At 46.7% G+C, this 25004-nt stretch overlaps 2 protein-coding genes across 2 annotated transcripts; both read left to right on the forward strand.

Annotated features, from left to right (window-relative positions):
• Window positions 1-1401: 1401 nt before the first annotated feature.
• On the forward strand, window positions 1402-9260 carry GID8 (GID complex subunit 8 homolog). Its single transcript, XM_015881662.2, has 5 exons — window positions 1402-1521; window positions 3316-3445; window positions 4335-4531; window positions 5027-5224; window positions 5552-9260. The coding sequence occupies exons 2-5, from the start codon at window positions 3328-3330 to the stop codon at window positions 5723-5725; spliced, it is 687 nt and encodes a 228-aa protein (XP_015737148.1). The 5' UTR covers window positions 1402-1521; window positions 3316-3327; the 3' UTR covers window positions 5726-9260.
• A 392-nt stretch (window positions 9261-9652) lies between these two features.
• SLC17A9 (solute carrier family 17 member 9) lies at window positions 9653-23569 on the forward strand. Its single transcript, XM_015881661.2, is given in 15 exon segments — window positions 9653-9682; window positions 10074-10234; window positions 10236-10625; window positions 15582-15779; window positions 16520-16659; window positions 16958-17057; window positions 17606-17736; window positions 18457-18553; window positions 19249-19345; window positions 20601-20688; window positions 20978-21012; window positions 21098-21213; window positions 21575-21630; window positions 21926-21955; window positions 22035-23569. Coding segments are annotated over 15 exon segments (1833 nt in total). The 3' UTR covers window positions 22199-23569.
• Window positions 23570-25004: the final 1435 nt, after the last annotated feature.

The raw sequence follows: 25004 nt of genomic DNA on the forward strand, positions 1-25004 counted from the left end.
ACCTTAAATCCTTTTCCCATTGCTTTCTCAGATCTCATCTACTATTAGGCAGTCAGTACAGAGAGACTGAGTCAAGAAAGTCAGTGAGACTTTCTTCTGCAGGTAATATATCTGTGCTTGATTATCCCTGGGGTTTCTCTAATTGTATTTGTATTTATCAAGAATGAGAAAACAACAACAGGTAAAAACTAGAGACAGGGTTATCCCAATAATAGACTAGGGATGAAAGCTAACAAGCAAGTTCTTATCCCTGTTCCATTGCTTTTCAATATAAATATTGATCACTTCAAGTCAGAAGAGACTAATCCTTGTTGGCTGTGCCCCAGCTTTACCTTTTTTGATGAGCAGAATAAGGTTTGTATCCCCAGATACAAACCACACCACAGATACACCAGGTGTTAAGGCAGCGTATCCTCCAGGTACTTGGTTATACAAGGCTCCCAGCGTATCTCTGCACAAACAGAGAAATACTTTACCAAGGGCTATTCTTATTTGTGAAGCTTACCATAGAAGAACTATGCAGCTTACAATTTAGGTTGCTACAAAGCCTTTTCTCTCAAACAAAAGCTTGAGGTGCTCTCAAGTGTCTCCGCTTTACTCAGGGTGCACTTCCCTCAATAGTAAGCTCAGGAAACCCTTCTAGAGAGGGAAATTCTCCTACTCCCTCTGTCTTTATGGAAGTCTCCTAAGAAACTCCACCTTTTGGGGGAGGAGCTGACAAAAATCAGGGACAAGAATCTAAAGGGAAGATTCACAAGCCTGAAGGTTGAGATGTATAAGGAATAGAATTGGAAGGTTGTGTCTTTTCCTAAGCAACAAATCTGTTGTGGTAGCTACAAAACTAGGAGTGAAAAACGAGTAATTGTATCCATATTCCCACTGAGTGAAATTATATGTTCTCAATTAGTATCATTTGCCATATTTCATATGCAGATGTACCTCTTAAGCCCTGCTCTCGTTTCAATACACAAATAGAGCAGTTTTGTTGCCTTTGTGCCTTGATTCACAAGCCTTTTTGGATCTAATTGTGGCAAGTTTATTATATCACAGTATCACAGTCTCGTGTGGGTTGGAAGGGACCTTAGAGATCAGGAGGATAAGAGGAGATATTGTGCCCTGCAGCTGGGACAGGCGGCTCGATGGAGCCATAGAAGAGACAAGACCCAGCGCCACTTGCCCGTCCCATCTACAGTAGGTGGCACGGCGGCCATTTTGTAGCCTGCCCTCAGCCGCCCTCACTCTGTGCTACTGACTCCGTGGTCCTCCCGGCGGGACCGGCCTCAATTGAGCGCTACAGAGAGGCCGAGCGCCTCATCTCTATGGTACCAGCGCCCCGCTGGATGTGTGTGTGTGTGTGTATATACACGACGTACGCTCTATCCCGCGGCACATCTCTATGGTTGAGCTTTCTCTCTTCGATTGGCTGAGAGCAGTTCTCGCGAGATCCGCTCGCCGGAGGCCTAGCAGAGGCGGCGGAGGTGTCCGCGTTGGTGCGTTGCAGCCGGTATCGCAGCGCGCTCGGTAAGATGGCGCCGGCGGGGCCGCTCCTTCCCTCAGGGTACTTGGGCTGTCGCGGTTCTCGCCTCGGCTTAGCGGCTCGGTCCGTTGCTGATCGCTGTGGACGGTGGGGAGGCACCGGGCCTGTGGGGAACGGAGCCGTGCGCTTGTGTGGCCTGGTGTGGGTGGGCCGGGTCGGAGGATGCGCCTCTGGAGGCCGGGGCTGAGCGGGGTCTTGTTCAGAGGGGGAAGGTCGGGGTGCACAGCGGGGCTCGGACCGCAGCACTTGGGGGACACCGCGTGGTTCAGAGAAGGAGCTGGGGGTCCGGATGGACGAGAGACTCAACATGAGCCAGCAGTGCGCTCTGGCAGCCCGGAAAGCAAATGGGATCCTGGGCTCCATCAGGAGAGGGGTGGTCAGCAGGGATATGGAGGTGATTGTCCCTCTCTACTCTGCTCTTGTGAGGCCCCATCTGTTGTACCGTGTCCAGGTGTGGAGCCCTCAGTACAAGAAAGACATGGAGATTTTGTTAAGGGTCCAGAGGAGGGACAGGAAGATGATCAGGGGGCTGGAGCACCTCCCCTATGAGGACAGGCTGAGGGAGTTGGGTTTGTTCAGCCTGGAGAAGAGAAGGTTGCGGGGTGACCTCATTGCAGCCTTTCAGTACCTGAAGGGAACTTACTGCCAGGAGGGGAGTAAACTCTTGGAAAGGGCTGACAATAGCAGGACACGGGGAAATGGTTTTAAGTTAAAAGAGGGAAGATTTAGGTTGGATGTTAGGGGGAAGTTCTTTACTGGGAGAGTGGTCAGGCCCTGGAACAGGCTGCCCAGGGAGGTTGTGGATGCCCCGTCCTTGGAGGTGTTCAAGGCCAGGTTGGACGGGGCCCTGGGCAACCTGATGTAGTAAAGGTGTATGTTTGGTGGCCCTGCCAGGCAGGGGGGTTGGAACTACATGATCCTTGAGGTCCCTTCCAACCCGGCTCATTCTGTGATTCTGTGATTGGCAGCGCGGGCCGGGAGCGCTCGGTTCTTCGCGTAGCTCCGGGCCCGTCCTGTCCCCCGCTGCCCGGCGCTGTTGGGGTCGGTGCGGCTTTGGTGGGAGCCGTGGTCTCCCGGCTGTTCTGTTGGGAAGGGGAGGCAGGCGGTGCGCTGCCGCTCGGTGTTTCGGTGCCTGTTGCTGTTGTTGCCGCCTCTCCTCCCCCTTCCGCTGCCTCTGTCAGAAGCGGACAAATAACCGGCTTCGGTTTTAGCAGAGTGCGCTGTTTCCAAATCCGAGAATGAAAACAAACAGGAAATAACTTAGTAGCGTTGGCAGGAGCTCCTGTGACAGTCACTCTAAGCCGGCTGGTTGTGCGTGGGGGCACTCACTGCCTTCTTTTGTGGCCGTGTGACATACGTAGCCATCCAGTCAGTGTTTTTGTTTAAAACAGATATTGGTTACATATGTTTCGCTTTGGAAATTAGTCATAGATTTTCTAGTCAGTTGTAAAACTTGGATTCATTTGCTCTGCGTGGTCATGCTGTGGGTCTTGTATGACTTTTAGACAACGTTTTATTTGGACTGGATTTAACAAGATAGTGGTGTTTGAATTTTGTATATGGATGATGGATGAAAGCAGAGTTAGAAACTGGCTGAAAGTGCAGGAAGAAGGAAAAGAAAATGTAAAATAATGTGTGGAGATAAAAGGGTCCTTTGGGATATTAATTTAAGAGATGTCATTAGAAAGATACAGAGATAGTAGTAGAACTGTGCGTACACACATTAAACTTGCTTTTAATTGAATTGTGTTAAATGAAATGTTTTTCTGTCTTTGTAGTAAGAGACCAGGATGAGTTATGCAGAAAAACCTGATGAAATCACAAAAGATGAATGGATGGAAAAACTTAATAACTTGCATATTCAGAGAGCAGACATGAACCGCCTTATCATGAACTACCTTGTCACAGGTAAGGGTGTGTTGTAGTGCTAGGAAGCTTTTACTTTGTTGGGGCAAACCACTTTGGATACACTATGGTACTATAAGGAGTGACATTAACAACTTTAAGGATTTGGTGATTGCTGTTGACTTCTAGTAAGGTACACGTGCTCTTGTATTCTCTTAAGTGGACACAGAATCAATTAGATTAAAACAGGGACCCGGCAGATATACTGACATAGAAATTACGCTGACCTTAATTCTTACACTAAAAGATATAGAAGAAAGTATTTTTGGATTGCTGTAAACTGAAATGCCCTGCTTCTCTATGATACCTTTTTTTTTGTGCCATTGAGAAAGAACTCAAGATATGTAGCTGTTTTTAAATAGCACTCATGAAGCTTCGCAGAGCGTTTATCAGAAGTAAGTTTTAACTGTCTAGAAAGGTAGACTCTGAAAGGACACTTGTCAAAACAGTTTGAGACCAAAATGATTAAGCCCTTCAGCATATAGCCTAACTTTATACTTAGAGCAATCAGAAACCCTCGGAAATTGTCCCTGGCAATTATGATGCATACCATCACAGGAAGCTATACTAGGGTGGAGGCATTTATATTTGATCTACACCCCTGTTTACATCAGTGTGCGACTGGATCTTCTGAGATGAGAGGAGAGCATCTTAGTGGCTTAATAAAGTAAACTTTATTAAATAAAGTTTAAGATTCTGGGTGGCCATTAAAAACCTTTACCAACAACTACATTTGTTTTAGAAAAACAAAGTTAGTTTTCTTTATCTGTTTTTTCTCATTAAAACTATATAAATGTGGTTGGGGATGGGAGGGAGAAACAAAATAATGCAAATTCTTAAAATAGGAGCCCATTTGTGAAACAGATTTGTAGGTAAAACGTTTTTATTTCAGAGGGCTTTAAAGAAGCAGCAGAGAAATTTCGAATGGAGTCTGGAATTGAACCCAGCGTTGATTTAGAGACTCTCGATGAAAGAATAAAAATCAGAGAAATGATTCTGAAAGGACAGATTCAAGAAGCCATTTCATTAATAAACAGCCTCCATCCAGAACTGTTAGATACAAACAGATATCTCTACTTTCATTTGCAGGTAAGGACAAGTGGCCGTTTTTGTTTTAGAAGTTGTTAAGAAACTCTGGAAGAAGTGTGAGTTTAAGAGTATGTTAAGGGATTTGTGGCTGAACATAATTGCAGTTTCAAATGTTCGTTTTTGATATCATTTAATAGTTATGGGAAGATCTGTGGCATGGTACAACAACTGTCATATCATGTTAATTAGTAAGTTGGAAACTTTTAACAGTGGGAATGATCTGTGATTTACCAACTATTAATCTGGATTTCTGGTGGTTCCTTTAGAAACACATTTTCAAAACGTGTTATTTGGAAACCTCAGACTGCCTTTACTAGTAAATCTTGTTGGCAAATCTGTTACTTCTTAGATGTTTAGAAATGACCTTAAGCTTTCATGGTATGGATTAGTATTTGTCTCAAATTACATACAAATGACAGAAGATTATGGTCTCGAAATACTGGAGATTTGCTGCTTTGTTTAGCTAATATCACTGTGGTTTTTTTTTGTATGTAGCAGCAGCATTTGATTGAACTGATTCGGCAGCGTGAGACAGAAGCAGCTCTGGAATTTGCTCAGACCCAATTAGCAGAACAAGGCGAGGAGAGCCGGGAATGCCTGACAGAAATGGAGCGCACGCTGGCTTTGCTTGCCTTTGATAATCCTGAAGAATCACCATTTGGAGACTTGCTGAACATGATGCAGCGACAGAAGGTAGAATTTGCTCATAAGGAAGTCGATGTATTTTATTTGTGTGTGGTGAAAACCGTGTCCAAATATTTTTGAAATATATGGAAATGTGTATAGCTCTGTGCAAAAGAGCAGAAGTATTTCTTAAGCAGCATTCTAAAACCTGATGATGCCAATAATAGGCTGTTTGACTTTCTTCTTTGTTTCTCTAGGCTGTTGGTATATGGAGCTTTGTCCTGGCCTCATTCTGAGGAGTTAACAAGCTGTGTGTGATGTTATCAATGTCTCTGTAACATTACAAAGTGTTAATCATAGGCAAACTGTTACTAAACTCCAGTATTTCTTTTCCAGGTATGGAGTGAGGTTAATCAAGCTGTTCTAGACTATGAAAATCGTGAATCGACGCCCAAGTTGGCAAAATTACTGAAACTACTACTGTGGGCTCAGAACGAGCTAGACCAGAAGAAAGTGAAATACCCCAAAATGACAGACCTCAGCAAGGGGACAATTGAAGAACCCAAGTAAAATGTGTGCAGATGGACATCAAACAATCATAGTACTGCACAGTATACATTTATATCAGTCTGTGACTGAAATATTTTTACTACAGTACAGCACTCAATTCAGATTTTTCAATGAACATCTAATTTGAAGGGAGAAAAGTCCCTTTTGAATGCTGCAAAAACTGCATTGAAAGGCGCTGTATCTCTTTGAAAGTCTGACTTAGGCTATGCACTATAATACATTTTTAAAAGAAAACCAATTAAACAGGACAGGAAAAAATCACGTTTTTAAAAGTACAGAACTCAAGCTTTCTAATTGGCTACTGATGCTTAGTTGAGTGGTCAGTGAGTTAATACGGAGTTACATTGGCAATTATTCAGTTAAGTTAAACTGTCTCCTGTTTGAAATGTGTATATAGAACAGTGAATATTTTCTACCTTTAAGTTATAGCAAGATATACATTCCCCTTAAGAGTAACTGGTCATGTTTTCACCTATAAACTTTGCAGTAAGGTCAACCTTTTGCCTAGGAAATAGTGTACAAACTTGTAAATCTTAATTTAAGAACTTTTTTTTTTCCTTGTTTCTGACTTTTTGGTGCTTTATATGGTGAGAGCTATGTTCGTAATGGATCGGTGACCCATCTTTTCATGAGAAGTATTGTTGGAAATAAGTTTTTTTTCTTAATTTTCATGAATGACCAAAATGGCCCTCAGAGGCATTTGAGAGTTTTTCTTAAAGGGGACCTTTCCCTTCCATGTAGAGTTTGCAGCTGCAGACACTGCAGTGATTCCAGCAGGTTAGTAGAGCTTGGAGGGCCACCGGATTTTTGTAAGCTGAAAGACATACTTGTGTTAGGCAATGAAGTGGGGGGAGAGATACTTATGGAAGCCTCTGATGCATCTTCTTGTGCAGGATCTGCCTTTACTCACGCTGAATAAGAATTGTAGTTTTAGAGCTACTTGGGCTGTTTTTATGCCTTGAGCTGAGCAGAGCAGGGCTGTCTTTAAAGGCTGAAATGTCAACTTTTTTCGATTCTTTCCATACCTTTCTGAAGAGATACAGTTCATCTCCACCTGTATTACTTTGTTTACTGCCCGCCCTCACTCCAGTTAGGATTCTAGTTTTAATGTTTTACGTGTGAAGTCCAGACTTTCAAGTCAACAAATTGTAATCTTGTGGGTATGGGATGTTCAGGTCAACTTAATTTTGCAGCACTGTTCACTGGTATATATCCAGTGGTAGCACTAATCTTGCCAAATCAGTCTGTAGGTTTATAGGTCTGTATATCAAGTTATTAACGATTTGTTGAACAAAGACCGATCTGGTGGGTGAGGTAGCTGAACATCACGATGCACTGGCAGTTGTCATACCAGTCCCATACTGTACATAATCTAGTCTTGTATGGTAGATATTACCCTGTAGAATTAAACTTAGTTTTCACTTAATTTTACTGGAATACTTACGCATTAAACTGTATAAAGCTTTGCAGATACACCTGACTTATGGAAACTTAAAAAAACAAAAACAAACCCTGTTACTGATTGCATTACTGTGAACACTGTTTACTTGTGTAGCAATTTTTTTTGTGAGGGGAATCCATTATTTGTTAAGCAGCTATTAGAGATGCAGAGCACTGAGTTAAAGCTAGATGATGGGTATAACAAAATGAGTTGTTCTCATTTATCGCTGATAGTTTTGTTCTGCACTTTTAAGGCATTTTGTGGCATGGAGGTCTCGAAGTTTATGCATAACAAGCAAGCTATCACTTGCCCCCAACTACAGCAGTGGTCTGGCTTTCCTTCTCCCAGACTGGTTATTTTAACACCAGACTTTTAACAGTTGGTTCTTTTTTCCTTTTCCCATTCGGTTGATGTCTGCAAACCATGTATGACTTCTAGTTTGTGGGAAACTCTGGTTATTGTCACTTGGTTTAATAACAGACTGCAGAAACGAAACTGGAATAGCTCTAATTTCTTCATATGTAACTGATCGGCTTTTCCTCTGTTCTGATGCTTACCTACTAAATGTCATCTAAAGCTTCTCCCAGCTGAAGTGGAAAGCAGTGCGGTTTTGTGGCATGACAAGCATTTTTCTCCATGAGAAATGCAGTATTACAGTCCTGGTTGAGAAGTTCACTGTACTTCTAGGGTTAATTTCACATAGTATTTTGGGCAAAGAGTGAGCATAGTTTACTTGAATTTTCACTAGCTTGGTTTTTTTCCATTAAAAAGAAACACCATGTTTTTTAAGGGGTTTAATATAAAGTTAGTATAGAACTATTTCACTTTGTTTTTATGAACATGCCACGTTGATAAGCAGCTTTAATCTGTAAAGTTTTTTGGTAACTGCAAGAAAATATTGGAAAGCTATGCATTTTAGAGAGAGCATAAAGGTAGTCATAATGGTACTTCTAAGGATCTTTATATTAGTGTATATAAAATAGTTTGCATATACAAATATAATATATAATCTGTTTGAAATATTCTTGAATGGTAGGGGCTGTGAAACGTTATAATTTATGGAAATATTGTACACAGTAAACAGACCTCTGTCAGTACACGAATGGACTTTTGTCATATGCATGAGAAATGTCTTATTTGGTGACTACTAATGAATGGGATTTTGTTAACCCATTTTTGTTAGATAACCACTTTAACAAATCCTATTAAATGCCACTTTGAACAGTTTGCTTTAGCATTAAAATACATATTATTGTTACATTTTTTCCCCCCACTTAATTTAGAATGAGAATAACTTTTGTATGAAGATTTGTTCCAAACTCAACGGTGGCAAACAAACATGGTACACTGCACTCATTCTTCCCCCTGAAAGCAAGTAAGATTTTCTTTCCATTAATGCTACGAACACAAAGAAGTTGAGTTGTAAAATATCTTGTCCTACCTGCCTCTGCCAAAAGCCTTTGTATGAAATGCGTTTTGATTAGGCTACAAATCTCATTCCCTCTCCAATATCGTCTCCTTAATAGCTGTCTCTTGGCTGTTACCGTGTTCCTTTTCTGCCTCTCTGATCTAAGCTGAACTGGTTGCTTCTGTTGTACAACGGGGTCATTTGTGAAGGGTTGGGGGTAGTGGGTTTCCATGAAGGTGAACTACTGGCAGTGCTTTACTAGGAAAGAGATGCTGAACTGTTTATTGTTTATGTAGCTGGAAAACCAGAGGCTGCTGAAACCAGAAACAAACAGCAGGATTTGAAGTAAAGCGTTTCCTCTCAAGACGTTTGAACACGCAGAGCTTGAAACTGGGGGAAGTAGCTCTTGATCCTGAGGTGATTTCATTGAAACACTTCCTGCTCCTTCCACCTGCGTTAAAAGAAACACTGAAATGAACGTGGAGAGCACTTATGTAGCATTAAAAGTGTGTGAAGTTACGTGGGCATCATTCTGTCTCCTTTCCACTCCTTGTACGTATATGCGAAGCCATTACATGATCCTAGGTTGATTTTATTGCTTTTAATTTATAACGTTTCTGCTTTGTATGTTTGAGTCTAAGCTTCAAAGCACTTAAAAATACAAACACCCACAACCTTGGCTAGTAGTTGAGTGGTGCTCGACTTATTTCAAACCATTTTCTGTCCCAAGTTCGTTCACAAACTGCAATTGGAGTTTCCCTTTAGGAGATGCCAATTGCCTCTTATGGAACATGTGAACCTATTGCTCTGTCTCGTATCCTCCCAAAAGCAAAAGCAAAACTGGGTCATAATTTGTGCTGAACTTGATAAGATCTTCAAATAATGCAGCTGTTGTGTGGGTGAAATTCAGTGCAGGTGGATGTCAGCTCAGATATTACCCCAGTAATCTTCTGTTTCGTTTAATCTTTTGGCAGATTAAAGTGAATGCAGGAAAAACGAGAGGAGATTGTGTTCTTGATTGGTTTCTGAAGCCAGCACCTGTCTTCCTAATGGTTTCTATTTGTGTTTATTCACCCCGATGGGATGTTTGCCTCCAGGAAGTAACAAAGTAAAGGAACATATCGATATTCTCTGCGTTTTCTCATGGCGTGGCTCCCTCTTCTGGAAACACACAGTAGCAGAGGGAATAAAATTACCTCCTTTGCGTGGTTTCCAGCTGTGTCCAAACAGGTGAAAGAAAGCTGACAGTGTGATGAATGCTGAGCCCTGGGCTTGCTCTGCACACATCCCCTCGGTTTACACTCACATCGAGTCTATCTCACTCTTTTGAAGTGAGATAACCATTATTCTAATTATTTATTTCCATAAGGAAGTCCGATCGTATCCAACATTTAAGGAAGGCAGCAGCTCTGTCCTGCAGGGTTAAATCGAGCTGCAACAATATCAATTTCTATTCATTTTCTCCTAAAAGAAGGTGGGAATATTGTATTCATTTCTAGTCTTACAAAAGCAAAGCGGGAGATGTTTCTGTGGGCACACAGGCAGAGGATCGAGGGGGTGTCCCACCAGCATCTCAGGGAGAGGATGGCTGTGCAAAAGTGAAACGGTTTGAGTTCTTTCTGTTGAGCCCCCACGATGTTGTCGGTGAGGCTTAATTATTGACCAAGAACGCAAAGACCAAGTTTGAGGGTAAGGGATGGAGACTCCAAAGCCCGGCCCAGCGCCTTCTCGGGACACCGAGAGTTCGGGGCTGGATGCGGAACCGGGACCCCCCCCCCGGTCCGAGCGCTCTGCGGGCGGCCCCGGCATCGTGGAGGGCGGCGGGACTTCCCGGAACGGCCCGGCTGGGAGGCGCTGACACGTGGCCGCGGCTCGGCAGGGGGAGGGAGCCGGCGGCCGGGGCGATGTGAGCCGGCAGGGCTGGAAGGAGCTGCCCGTATGGCAACGGGAGGAGTTAGGAATGTGACGGTGTGCGGAGGAGAGCACGGCCCACGAACCCCGCAGCACGACGGTATGAGGAGGGATGGAGGCGGGGAGCCGTACTGGTCCAGGTAAAGCTCTCTGTGCCGCTCCTGCTGCGTGGAATCCGGACGGGTGGTTTCGGAGATGCTCGGGGGTCCGGGGACACGCGGCTGTTGGATGGTGGGAGATGGAGGAAAGCACCCGAAGGGCGAGGTGTGGAATTGCTGTGAATCACGAGGGGAAAAAAAAAGATGTCTCTAATATCTTTCTGGCCTGCAGTCAGTTATTTAAACGTGCCGTCGAAACTACGGTGAGGTTTATCAAAGTGCTCCAGCCGGGATGTTTGTGTTGCTGATAGCGATTAATTAAGATTAAGTCTGGAAAAGGAGGAGCTCACCGGCATGGAACTACTTCTGTTCTTTTCCTCTTCCCAAACCTCCTTGGTACGATGGCATCGAGGACAAGGTTGGATGCTGGTGGGCTGCGTGCTGACTTTACAGCACTTCAGAACCCAAAAACTCCGTGCTGTTTCTATGGTTTTTTCCTGTTTTAAACCAGGATTCCAACAACGTGCTTCTACCTCATCCCCACCTGGATGAACTTCTGCATACACAGTGTGGTTACTAACTGCCTTCCTTTTGGCAGCTTCAAGGAGCACCGGGACACTGGTCTCCACTGTAGGGTTTTGGGTTTGCTGCTGTCATTGATCACTGTGGGTCCCTTCAGACTCAGGGTATCCTACATATCTATGAAAATATTCTGCACTCCTCTTAGGCCAAAGTGCCCACTTTCAGCTGTTGGGGTTTAAACAAAAGAGGCGGCTGGTGATGACTGTTGGTGAAGTATTTATCAAGAAAGATGTGTTTTTGGTGAATGCCGACCATATAGAACTGCACACACCTATAGCTTCTCATTTGGGAATGCTTTGTGGGCCTCAAGCAAACAAGTGGGAGAGGAGCACCCTGCCAGGTTATATGGGCTGGTTGGCAGCTGGGTAGTCGAGGTGCAGAACGTGGCTGGTGAGGTGGTTAAAAATCAGCATAGTGGACAGTTTTTGACCAACATATGCAATTGAATAATAGCTCTTGACACTTCCACACATTGATTAATTGCCGTGGAGGTGAGGTTTTATCAAGTGGGGACCCCCTGGTTCACCCTACTTCCCCAGCTGCCCTTCTCAGACTTTTTGGTAGGTTTCCAATGGCTGTGATATCACACATTATCATCTGTATTGTCTTTCTCATCTGTTTGGAGCTTGATAAGATCGCTTGTGTTGTAGCACACCTGGGTGTTTAGATAGCGTTTTTTTGTCTGGAGATCTTAACGTGCCAAGCAGAACCTTCTGGTTGGACTGATGGGAAGGCTGAAGCTCCAAGAAGAGAAATTTAAAGCCATAAGTTAGAAAGAAAGCCATGGGCAAATCCAACCAGTGACATGGAGACAATGTTTTGTATGGTGCCTCCAGCAGAGGAACAGAGAACAGAAAAGGCAGTGTGTCCTGTGAAGAAAATAGCTCCTAAAACCACTCTGCCTTTCACAGCCTCTGGCTACACCTGAAGACAAGGGATTACTATTATAGCAGTTTCTCTCAGCTTCACAGATGAAAGGATCTGTATCATGACCACGTGCTGCCCTCCAGTCTCCTGACTGCACTTCTTGCCCCGGAGATCACGCTGCGTTCCTAAGCTCTGCACCCTCATCTTTTGTCAGCCCCATGTTGCAGCTTTTGTTGCTTCTTTCTTTTCTTTGCTGGTTGTTTTTATTATCCAGGTTCCTCACTCTGATTTTAACTGTGCCCTTGCTGAGAACTTTTCACATGGCACATGTAAGCAAGAAGTGCATTTCAATTACAGCTGATCCATGTGTGTCTCATATCAGTGTGCAAAGCACGTGTGTGGTTTGTTATTACATTTTCCCACCTCCTCCACCTGGACTAAACAACAGTTTCCAGCTCATGAGCAGCTCACATCTAATTTTCATCTTTGCTTTTGCCGAAAGCAAGAAATGAAGAGAGGGAATAAACTGAGAGCTGCATTTGCTGAACACCACTTTGTTGCCATCTGTGGCTCTGCAGAAGAAGTTTGTGCACAGGAGGCGAACAGGAAATCAGCAGCTTTCCCAGTAAAAAAAGCCCTGTGTCCTCTGTGCTCTGGCTGGAAAAAAGCCTCCTCTGAACCCAAATGCTGCTTTTGACAGTGAGAAATCAGCAGCGTGGAGCCAGTCTGCAGCATGACAACATCAGCTCGAGGAGGGAAGAAAGAGCATTCCCTGGATACGTGTATTGGGTTTTGGAGGGAGGGAGGAAATGTTGGTAGGAAAAACAAAGAGAAGTGAGAGGATTGTTGAGCAGAGTTCAAAATAACCACCTGGGTGTTATCTCCTTGCACCACGGCAGGCAGGTGCAATTGTGTTGATTGCTGTCAGTCAAAGCTTGTGGTGGCTGAGCTGGGACTAAGGTTTGCTATGGAGCTGTCATCCTCCTGCCATGTGGCCCCGTGCTGGTGCCAGCGATGCTGTCCCATGGTTTGGTGGCCCTGAGGTGTGGCTGGGAGCTGGGTCTGTCCCTCCTTATAGCCTGAATTCCAGCGAGTTCATTTCAACAGTGACCTGCAGTGCCTGCAAACAGAGCAGCTGAGGGAAGGGAGGGGAGAAATAAAAGTTGAATCAATATTTGCTTTGTGGCACCTACTGCAGTAGTTCCTCCAGCAGGACAACAGGCTGCAAATAAAGGCATCCTGTGCTGCTGCTTCTCCTTCCACTGTGGCTTTCCTTAAACACTGTTGTCAGCCATTGCGACCTTGGATGGGGCACGGTGGGATCCAAACCCCCCCATCGAATTGCTGGGTGCCTCTTAGCAAAACAGTGACCCATTGGACATCAGGGCTGCTCCACCACAGCGCTGCTGCCATACAGACAGCTACCCAGAAAGAGTCATTAGGGCTCAATTACAGTCCTCGTGCTAATTATAGTCTGTCTGGGTGGTGGTTGGAGGTTTGTGAAGTAGGAAGTGTTTTCTAGCTGCATGGCTGCTCTGTCTGCAAATTGGGTCCCAGCTGCAGGTGCTGCTCCTTGCACGAAGGAAGCTGCAGAGCAAGGCTGTAGGTTTAGACTTAGATGTCCTTCAGTCTTACTCAGTTTGGTTATTTCCAGCAAAGATTATTGCAGGGAAGCAATTTAGGTAAATTTGCTAACGCTGGTAAAGCTCCACGTTTCAGAGGGCAGTTGTAGTCTCCAAAACCTTACACTTGATTTGTCATTACTGCTTAGTTCTTATAGCACTTTTACTTCTTCTCCCTTCTGCTCACCCAGGCTTCTCCTGTAACCTTTGCTGTTGTTGTTTTGCACTGAGCAGAACATTGACTCATCGGCAGCCTCTGTGATAACTATAATTAGGAGAAAATGCGTTTACAGAGCTCTTTCCTCTGATGTAAGCACGTCATTGTCCTTGGAGAGAAGTAATTCTTGCCGTGCTTCTGATGGGTGTGGGCACACTCAGACTTCCAGAGTGGATTTTCCTTGCTGGATATGCTGCCTGTGGAGCAAGTGGTAATTTGCAGTCCTCGTGACAGTCCATGCTTGTATTGAACGGAAGCATCTACTGATAACAATATAGGAAAAGGGTATAAATGCGATGGAGCAGTGATCAAAATGTGCACTATATCAGCAGCCAAATAATAGTAAATACTGACACTTACTGCAGGTGCTTTACTGGGTCACCCCAATTGTTCAGGTTCATTGACTCCTATTAACCGGCATAGTGCTACTGCAGATAAGAGGGAGATTAGGGCTCCAGGCTGGCTGCAGAATGAGGTTGATAGGAGCCACAGCTCTGCAGGTGATGAACAAACAGCCTTTGTTTTTGCTGCAAGTTAAAGTGTGATCATTGAATCATAAAATCACAGAATCACTTAGGTTGGATGAAAGACCACTAACAACCCCAAGTCCAACCCCTACCCTGTGCCCACGGGTCTGAAGCACATCCAGGGCCGGTGAACCCACCTTCCCACCGGGCCCTTACAGCTCCTCTTTCCTTCTCTGGATACACTCCAGGGCCTCCATGTCTTTCTTGTAGTGAGGGGCTCGAAACTGAGCACAACACTCAAGGTGAAGCCTCAGCAGTGCCGAGTATGGAGTGCTGATGTCCCTCTTACAGCACACATCCTTCTTAGAGCATAAGAGCAAGAGAGTGTCTGTCACCTGATTCAAGTGACAGAGGCAGCTCAACCCTTTGCTACTCATTCTTCCAGCAAAGATAAGTGAGGTTTTCTAGTTCCTGTGCTATTTAGTAGTGTGTGTACACATTAAGGACAGGTCCAACCTTCAAAGCTCCCAGTTCCTCTCACTGGGGCTGGCACAGAGCTGCCTATTTGCCTTGTCAGGAAATAGCAATAAATTCACCTGGAGCAGCACAGAGGCTCCGAGTGCTTTCCTTCCCATTGTTTCCTTGTCTCCCTCCTTGACAGACAGGTTTATCAATGGCCTTGTGCTGTGTGGGATTAACCTACATTGGTCATAAATCTGGTACAGAGGAACAAGTTGTTGTTTCAATACAGAAGGGGTACAGGTTGTTTCCCATGCAGACAGTGGGGTGGAAAGCATGGAGGTCAGTGCCCCAGTACAGTGAATTCCAGTGAGCCAGGAATGGCAAGAGCCTGTCTGCCCTTCCTGCTGGAGCATTTACTTACCTTGGGGCTGGGTGCTCACCTACCAAAACTGAGCACGGGCTGCAAACCCATTCTTTCTTATATGCTGGGTTACTCTGCTCCCTGCTCTGGGCTGTTCAGCCCCATGGTGTCCCATCTCTCACCAGAACACTCTTCCATCCGTGTCACATTTATAAAGGGTAATGTGCCACCTCCCCTGGGTAATGGGGTTGGAGTGCCAAACAGCAAATATTTGCTTCCAACATGGTGTGTCATGAGCTGACCTCTCCTTTGTTACCCTTGAAAGAACAGTTCCTAGAGCTTATGTATGGGGCAGAAAAAGGCAGCTCTGCCAGGCACATCCACTCAGCCATTTCCCCACCTTCTTTTTGCCCCTTTCAGGCCCGAGTGCCGTGTGTGGACAGCAATGCTGCTGCTGGGGACGTGCCTGTTGTACTGCGCCCGCGTCACCGTGCCCATCTGCGCCGTCGCCCTGAGCACGCACTTTGGCTGGGACAAGAAGCAGTCAGGAGTTGTGCTCAGCAGCTTCTTCTGGGGCTACTGCTTGACGCAGGTCATCGGAGGACACATCAGTGATCAGTACTGAGAGTTACTTCCATTTCTATTGCTATTCCATTATTCCATATTCCATTTCGGTTGTTATTATTTCCGTTTCTATTTTCCCCTGTTTGGGCTTTCTCAGTAGCACAGAGCTTGGTTTTGACCTCTCATTTCAAGTTTCAGTAGTTCCACCTTACACACTGGGACAGTAGCAGAGAAAAGGGTGAAGCCTGTTTGTGGGGAAAGGCTTGATGGGTTTCTCTATCAGCCCTGCCGAGGGTCTATAGCCCTGATTCAGAAAGTACACATGCAGTTTTGACTATTTGTTCAGATGCCTGGATCTTAAAATCGGTTCTATGGTTATAGTACAGCATGAACCAAAGGACTTTGTACAGGCATAATCCCCATCAAACAGAGGGAGTGCCCCAACCATCCCACACAGCTGCCATAGAGACCTGTGGGTGTGTTAACGGACACATAGACCAGCATGGTGGTTGAGGACGCATAGACCAGTGTGGTTTCTGTTCACCTTTAGACAGTGAAGACCACTTTTATACCACCAGTGGTGACTCATATGGTTTTTGCCACTGGTTCAGTAACTGTGGTAATAAAAATAAAGCAAAGCAGCAGCCCAATTGGAAGTCCAATTCCCTACATAGGGGAGAATTTGCCTTAAAAACTGGCAAAGCTGGGAAGAAGGCTTGAGCATTGGCAGGGGGCCTTTGCCCTTTTGTCTTTGCCCTACTGCTCACTTTCTATACATGTTCTTTTCCTTCTAGAATAGGGGGTGAGAAAGTCCTCCTCCTCTCAGCATCAGCATGGGGCTTCCTGACATTCATCACCCCAGTGCTCACCCAGATCACATCAGCACACCTTGTCTTCATGACCTGCTCCAGGTTCCTCATGGGGCTGCTGCAAGGTGAGAGCCATGTCCTGAGCGTGGGCAGTGAGTGTGTGCAAGTTCAAAGAATCATTTGTGTTAGAAGGGACCTTTAATACCCATCTGATCCAGAGATGATGATGTGGGATTATGGAGAAGGCACAAGCAAACCTTTCATGGTGATGGGTTCCTTTAGTTTATGTGATGCCCCCATAACAAATTCACCCAAAGTCCTGCCTCGTTATCTCAGTGCTTAGCTCCCGATGGATCCTGTAAATTTCCTTTCAGTTTGCTTATGAGACTCCCTTTCCTGACAGCTCCCTTTCCTTGCTCACAGGGGTCTACTTCCCATCCCTGGCCAGCCTGCTGTCCCAGAGGGTGAGGGAGAGTGAGCGAGCCTTCACATACAGCACAGTGGGAACTGGCTCACAGTTCGGGTAAGTTCAGAAGGCAGATGGCTTTGAGCAGTGAGTGACAGTCTCAGGACATCCTGATGATGAAAGGACATTAAATAGTTGGAGGCAAAACTTCCAGCCTGAAGTGCAGGCAGTTGCCTGGGTCCGTGAGGATGCTGCCTGCAGCTGGGGAAGCCTCAGGCAGTTGCTGTCTGTGCTCTCAGCAGTGCATGTGCTGCTGAAGACTTTGTGTTCTCTGAAGTGTGCTGTTTGCTCTTGAGCATGTCAAAGATTTCTGTGTTGGTTTTTTGTTTGTTTGTTTTACTTTCTCTCCATGACAGACTTTGAAGAGCGTTTGCAACATTTCATTCCTATAGGAAGCAGCCTGAGCCTGTAGGAAGAGCAGGGGTCAGCCCAAGACTGCTCACTGTCCTCTGATAGACAATAATAGAACTTTCCCATCCCTGCTAGTTTCCTTTTTAAATGGAAGGGCTGCTTAAAAGCCATACAGCAATTTTGCTGTGTTTAATCACTCGCTTATGGGCGTAAAAAATGCAGGCACATGAGCCAGCCTGTGGTTTGCTTTGCAGGACGCTGGTGATTGGAGCTGCAGGATCTCTGTTGCTGGACTGGTACGGCTGGGAGAGCGTTTTCTACTTCTCTGGTTTGCTCACTTTGCTCTGGGTTTACTGCACCTGCAAGTACCTGCTGACAGAGAAAGGTAAAATCAGTCCTCCTGCCTTGGGTGGCAGCTTTCAGCAAGCCTGTATTGCCCAGGGTGTGTTACATGGTGGGTTTTCTTTGGGTCTCTCTGTGTTCAGGCAGCGTCTGCCTGAAGATGCTGAATCCAGAAACAAGATTTTGAGCTTTCACTTTGCTGAGTTTCTGTTCCCAGTCCCATGCTGTATTTTGTTGCTGTCAAGAGTCCGCTCTGACTCTCCATTCCTTTAAGCACCGGTGAAAACACCACGCAGAGCCTGATCTGCTAAGTGGATTAAGCTAAAGCAGGGCAAGATATTATTCCCAACTAAGAGCATCTATGCATAGAGCTTTTACAAACCAGTTAATCCTGAATATCTCTTCCAAATAACTCTGGGTGTAAATCCACACATGGGCAAATGATGACACCTGGATACAGTGTTGTTAGTGTACGTGAGATGCAGGAGCCCAGCTCACCTTGTGCCTGGTGCTGCAGAGAATCCAGAGGTGCCCAAAGAGTTGTCTAGAAATATAACAAATGGTGAGGGTGGCTGGATGGAGCAGTGGCTGGGTGCTGTGGAAGATCTTGGTGAACCTAAAATGAGCATCCAGTGCCAGTACTGCAAACAGAATTAGAGTTAGAGGAGATTAAAGTGCTTGTACAGTATTCTTTCAAATCTGGTCCGGCTTGCACAGTATATTGCTGATCAGAGCTTTCCTTTGGCTGTTTCTGTCCTTCCAGATCTCATCATCCCCTTAGACTATTTAAGGAGAAGCATCTCAATCTCAAAGCAGAGCAAAGTGCCCTGGAAGCAGCTGTTTAAGAAGGCTCCAATATGGTAGGCAGCTGGAGGAGCTCTGAGCCCTGTGCCAGGGCAGTGGGGCTGGAGAGCATCCTCCTGCCAGGGCTTCTCACCTCGGAGTGCTTGTTTGTTCTGTGTGTTTGTGCTTTGCCCTTTAACGTTTGGGAAACACCACCAGGTTTGCAGGCTGCTCCCTGGGTGAGTCCTGTGCTCCTCCAGATCACCATTCCCCAACACACTTGTTAGAAACGCTGCTTGTAATAATGGGCTCCTAAGCAGTGCAGCGCAAGGACCCTGCATTCTCACTATTGGAAAAGCATCTCTTTACAGCCCTTTTCTTTGAGGGGGAGAGTGCATTGGGCACTGAGAGGCACTGAGCCTCACTGGAGCACAGCAGTGGGTTCCCAGGGGCTGCTAAAGGCAGGGGCAGAAGATCTCACTGCCCTGAATAACTGTGGGCCATCTGCTGATGGCAGGGCCTTAGGAAGCCCTTGGTGACACCTACTGCAGCAGGGTGGGTGAACCTGGCCCACAACTGTGCTCTGATGCCAGGCATGGAGAGAGGGGTGTGGGAGTGCATGGTACGAATGGAAAGATCTCTGGAAGCGACTGCAGCACTCAGAGGGATTTACTTACAGACCAGGAACTGCAATATTGTGCTGCTGGAGTGGCCCTTCTCACCCAGCATCGCCGTTGCTGCTCACTGCCCCCTCCCTGCTGTGTATTCCCAGGGCTGTCATCGTTGCACAGCTATGCACAGCCAGCACATTTTTCACTCTCCTCTCCTGGCTGCCGACTTTCTTTAAGGAAACATTCCCTGAGTCCAAGGTAAGCACAGTGCTGGTGTTGGGGGGGGGGATGGGAGTCGAGCTGGGCTGCCTGCACTGCTTTCAGAGAGTGGGGTGGTTTTCTAATGAGCAGCACAGGTCTTAGAGCACCGTGCTGTTGCAGTGACTCCATGGCTGGGTGCACCTCTTGTAATGTGCTTGCAGCTGTAATTTACCATCTGCTATGCCTTATAGCATGGTTCTCTTATGTAAGATGCTCCATATAGAGCTCCTGCATCCAATAATCGCTTCATATATTTTAATAAACCGGGGCTTGATTTTAAAGGATAATCCTTACCGCGGTAAAACTGTGTCACCTGCTGGTCAGATGCCCCTGCTGCAGGTGAGATGCCTTCACACACCCCCCACCCACCTGGGTGGATGGAGATGTAGGAACGTTTTGGCAGTGGGATGAGACAAGGATGGCTTTGGTGTGGTGGGACTGAGTGTGCTGAGTAACCCCAGCTGTTGCTACAAGGTGCACAGACCTGCAAGCCCCTATGGTGGTACATTTCTGAAAGTGACCAAGAAGTAAAATTTCAGTGATGCACAGAGATGCAGGTAGGCCCTGGTACAGATTCCATGAGCAGCCAGAACAGGATTACTCAAACCCAGAGCACTCAGCCCTCTGTGCATCCCTCTGCTGCTGTGGGATGTGTCCGTGTGGCTCTGAGCAAAGGGGATGAGCTGAGATGAATGCAGTCCAATACACAGCGAGTTCAGCTCCTGGTGGGATCTGGGCACTAAATGCCTCTGAGCAGCAGTAATCCAGATGACCAGCAATCATCTGTGATTACAAATGTAACAAGCTCTCTGAATTGAAAGTAGACCAAGGCATGCTATTGCTGTAATGTTACCTAATCCTGGCATTACAAAATCCAGCTACATTCCCTCAGCTCCCTGCTAATGCTGCTAACGAGGCTGAAGCCACTGCTGGAAATGCTGCCAGCAGCTTTGATGCTGACCCGCAGGGCAGAGCTACACCCGCAGCTCCCAGAGCTCCCCGGCTCTGCACATCACTGTGCTGAGCACCAAACTTTGCCATGCTCAGTCCTTGCTGCTGGGGTGTGCAGAGGGACAGAGATAGCAGTGCTGCCTGGTTTGGCAATGCAGACCTGGGGGCTGTGCTCTGGGAAGGCAGTAGAAGCCTGTAAGAAGTCCTGCTCCCTTCATTTGGTTCCTTTCTGCAGACTTTTGCAAAACATTTGCAGACAAGCTCTGACAGCAGCTTTCTCTTGTCTTTTGCTGTCTTTCAGGGCTGGGTGTTCAATGTAGTTCCCTGGCTGGTTGCAATTCCAACGAGCTTGTTTAGTGGATTTCTGTCCGATCATTTAATTAATCAGGGTAAGAGACCTTCTGGCTTTTCCTCAGCTTTTGTTTTATTGCGGGAATGGAACTGGGAGGAGGAATGAGAGAGGCATATTGGGAAGGAGAAGACCCGGCAAACAGACAACATGCTGTCTTGATATGACAGCTGTGGGAGTGCTGCCCCATCTGTGTTCTTGGAGCTCTCTTTGGTCTCACAAGATCCATCTAGAGATGAGTTCTGGCCATCTGAAATCACTCTGTGCTCCTGGCTGGGATCAAGGACACCTTTTGAGCTGCCTTAACTGGCCTCTTCCTTCTCTTCCAGGGTACAGAACCGTCACCGTCCGTAAGTTCATGCAGGTAAGAGAGCTGAAGCCATGGGAGCAGCTTGAACTACCTGCTCATGGAAAACTCACTGAGGTATTTAATTTCTCTCTTTCTCCAGGTCATTGGCTCTGGAGTCTCAAGCGTCTTTGCCCTGTGCCTGGGCCAGACATCCAGTTTTTGCAACGCTATAGTGTTTGCCTCAGCCTCTGTTGGGCTTCAGACCTTTAACCACAGGTACCCACAGCCCCTCAGCTCCCACCCCACACTGGTGGGGCTTTGTGAACAGCCTGCTTCCATCCCCCCATTGGTGCTAACCTTGAGCATCGCCCTCTGATCTGTGTGCTGCGGGGCATGCAGGACTGAGCAGCTTGTGGGGGCACCAAGCAGGAGGTGGATTGCATTTCATCCTCTCTGAGCGCTTGGAGCTGAATCCTTCTATGTTGCTCTGCTTGCAGCCTCTTCCCTCCTTGTCCTCTCTCACCAGTATTATCTGGGATCCTTTACTTTGGTTGGACCAGCTGAACTCAGTGCAAACAATGACAAAGCAAATCCTGCTCCATTAAAGCTGCCATTTCCCCCCTCTGTTTCTCACTAGTGGCATTTCAGTGAACGTTCAAGACCTGGCCCCGTCCTGTGCTGGCTTGCTGTTTGGTAAGGAATCCTCTGGGCCGTGTGGGGACAGACAGGGTTTGAGGTGTTGTGCCTTCAGCCTCAGCTCCCTTCCATGCATGGAGCTGCACAGCTGAGCTGCTTCGTTTGTCTGATGGCTGCCAGCAGAGAGGTGAAGTGTTGGTTGGCCCCACTATTTGCATGGCATTTTGCTGTGCACACAGAACGAATGGGTTGGGTTGGCAAGCCAGGTGAAGATGTGCATGTCTTCATGTTGTTAATACCCAGTTCCTGTGAGATGAAACAAAAGGGCATTTCCCCTCTCTTCTCTTTGCAGGTGTTGGAAATACAGGCGGAGCTCTGCTAGGTAAGGCTCTCCCTGCAGCTCATCCCATGGGCAGGCAGGATGCAGCCCCTCTGCATTTCTATCTCTTCCCTCTGCACAGGTGTGGTTTGCGTGTACCTGGCTGGATATCTGATGGAAACAACGGGCTCCTGGATTTCTGTTTTCAACCTGGTGGCTGCTGTCAACAGTGTTGGTCTCTGTGTGTTCCTGGTGTTTGGAGAGGCCCAGAGGGTGGACACAGACTCTGCCTACATTGACCTGTAGCAATGAGTCGAAGGAGCGGAGTGTGTCATATCTGTGTGCCACTGATGCACCAGTGCCAAAGAACACTATTGTTTTGTGGGTGTTTTAATGGGATGACAATGACTGGGACCATGTTTGTAGTGGGTCCGAATGAAACCCACAGCAGAAGAGAAATGTAGAGTTCCTGTTTTGCTCAGGGCACGGCTGGTGGTTGGTGGGACCATCCAGCTCAAAGTCTATAGTGAGAAGGTGGCCTTGCTTTGCCCTGGTCCCTTCCAGGGGCCATGTGTGTGGGTGGCTGTCCTGCTGGACGGGGCTGCAATTTGCATTCTCAGCTTACAAAGTGCATAGTATGGGGATGGCTGTGCTTGGCCATCCTGTGTCTGTGTGGGATATTTCCAATGCTTTGCTTTTTGTCTGGACTAAAAGCAAAATCCAAAAGAATGCACCTCTGACCTTAACTGCCCCTCGTGTGCCTTCGTTTTGCAATCTGCTCTGCAGGTCCAACCTGGGTGCACATGAGAACAGGTTGTGAGATGGATTCAAGGCTTCCTTCAGAGCAAGTGAAGATCTGTAGCTGGTAGCCCTGGGCAGGACATCCCATCCACCCTGCCTTCACCATGCTCCAGCTGAGACCTCAAAGCCCAAACCCCTCATCGGGGGGACATGAGGCTGTGCTGCCCTCATAGTACAGGGGCAGCTGATGAGTCCTCCAAAGCCATTTCACTGTATGCTGTGAATGTATGTGAAGAATTGATCATGTGCAGTGCTATGGGTCTGTGCTCCCTGCTGTGTCCTTCCTACTCCAGGGAGCATCTGCATGAGGTGTAAAGCCAATCCCTGCACTGGGGAGCCATAGTGCTGGATGTGGATCCATTCTGTTCCCTGTGTCAGGGGGAAATACTTGGCTGTTCACGTCTCTGAGCCTGAATGTCTTAAGTTATTTATAAATATTTTTAAATTTAAGTACCAAATTCTATATTTTATGTATCCGAGGCCTGATTCTGCATGCCTGTTTTCTGTGGTACTCCCAGCAAAGCCCACAGGATTTCTAGAGCAGAAGGATTTACCAGCCTACAGCTTCTGCTTTTGCAGGGTCTATTTTCCATGTGGTATTTCACATTGAAGTAAGTCACTGCTTTTTCTTCCACCCTTCACTCACAGCTCACCCAGCACTTTGGTGGGTTGTCTGCATTATCTGCCTCTGTAAACTGGCCAGTTAGGTACAGATCTAAGGCCAGGTTCCACCTTCAGATATCCTCAGCAAAGCATTGAACCTCTTTTCCATAGCTATACAATTACTAGTTTAAGCAGCCTTGCCAAAGCTCGCTATCAGAGACTGTGTTATGGAAGGACCTACAAAAATAAAGGCAGCAAATTGTTTGCACGCTGTGTGGTTGCCCTTGTAATGCAGAGATGCTCAATGAGACAGAGCTTGAGTGCACTCTGTCACCAAGCCCTGGGGGCTGGGGAGGGGGTGGGAGGCCGTGCTGGGAGAAGATCAGGGTATCACTTGTTGGAGTGATAACACAAGAGAACTGAGTCTGCTGTTGGATGGCACATGCCCTGCACACAGACTGTCTTCTGGCTGGAGTCTGTGTTAAAAAAAAACCAGCACAAATTGCCAACTTTTGTGCATCCTCAAGGTTCGAGCAGATGCCAACAGAGGGAGCTGTTAGATTTGGGATGTGGGATCTGCTGCCAGCCCAGAGCTGCTGCTCCTGGCCCTGGCACAGCTGGCACAGCTGGCTGAGCTGGGCTGAGGAGCACTGAAGAGCAGAGCCACGTAGTCCAGAAGATGTCTTTGAGGACTGTGGGATCTGCTAATTTTCTCCTGCACGTGCTTAGAAAGGAGGCTGTGCAACTCAGTGCTATCAAAATGATACTGAAGTCAATTTAATAGCGTGTGTATTGTCTTCAGCCCTTCCAGTCCTGCTTCCCTGCTTATAAAGGTGCAAACCACCTCTGCTAGACTTCAGCTCTTTTGGCCTGAGGAGCTCTGAGTGGCCACGGATCACCCCAAAACCTGCTCATTCCTCATCACAGTGTGAAAGGGAATGGAAGTCTGCAGCTGTGCTGATTAATTGCAGGCACATTGTACTGCTGTTGTGGGTTAGAACTGCTGGGTTGGTTTGTTTTTAAGTTGTGTAGGGCACATTCAGTAGCTGGCATTGGCCTGAGAGCACTGAAGGAGCACTGTTGTACTGCAGCTTGCCTAACACTAAATCAGTGTAATCATTCAAGCAGACGGAAAGCAAAACACAGGAGTAAAAGTAAAGTAAAGCAGCACTTTTTGGAGGGGAAAAGAGACAGCAAAAAGCACTTCTCACTGATAATCCCTCATGGAAAACACAAGCAGATGCTCTTGCAGCAAAGTCCTGCTCTGACACCCACCTGGCACCTTCCCAGGGTCAGGATGTGCCCCAAAGGCATCACTGTTCTGCAAAGGGCACCAAGCTCGGCGCTGTCACAAGCAAAATGCCACCATTTATTGCAGCCGTGACCTACTGCATGCCACCTAATGAGGAATTTTCCATCTCAAACTTTAATGCGATAATTAAGATGTCCATTAAGGTCTTTACAGTTTGACTGCTTGTAATTAAGAAGCAGGGTTTGGTGGGGAGAAGGGGGGTGGGGAAGCAAGGAATTAGAGCCGAGGGCATCAGGCAGCTTTATGCACTCTCCCCTTTCCAGTGCTCTGTTTTATTTCTTCCTTCAGAATCATTTACCTGCAGATGTGGGTTGTATCTGGCCAGGGTGATCCCTGGGGATGGGATCCATGTGGCACAGAGAGTCCTGGGATAGCCCAAAATCATCAGTAATGGGG

Source organism: Coturnix japonica, chromosome 20, assembly GCF_001577835.2.
Source record: "Coturnix japonica isolate 7356 chromosome 20, Coturnix japonica 2.1, whole genome shotgun sequence".
NCBI classification, from domain to species: Eukaryota; Metazoa; Chordata; class Aves; order Galliformes; family Phasianidae; genus Coturnix; species Coturnix japonica.

Coding starts and splice junctions, on each gene's coding strand:
- GID8 (XM_015881662.2), top strand. CDS start 3,328: ATGAGTTATGCAGAAAAACCTGATGAAATCACAAAAGATGAATGGATG. Junction 3,446..4,334: donor CATGAACTACCTTGTCACAG/GTAAGGGTGTGT, acceptor TTTTTATTTCAG/AGGGCTTTAAAGAAGCAGCA. Junction 4,532..5,026: donor ATCTCTACTTTCATTTGCAG/GTAAGGACAAGT, acceptor TTTTGTATGTAG/CAGCAGCATTTGATTGAACT.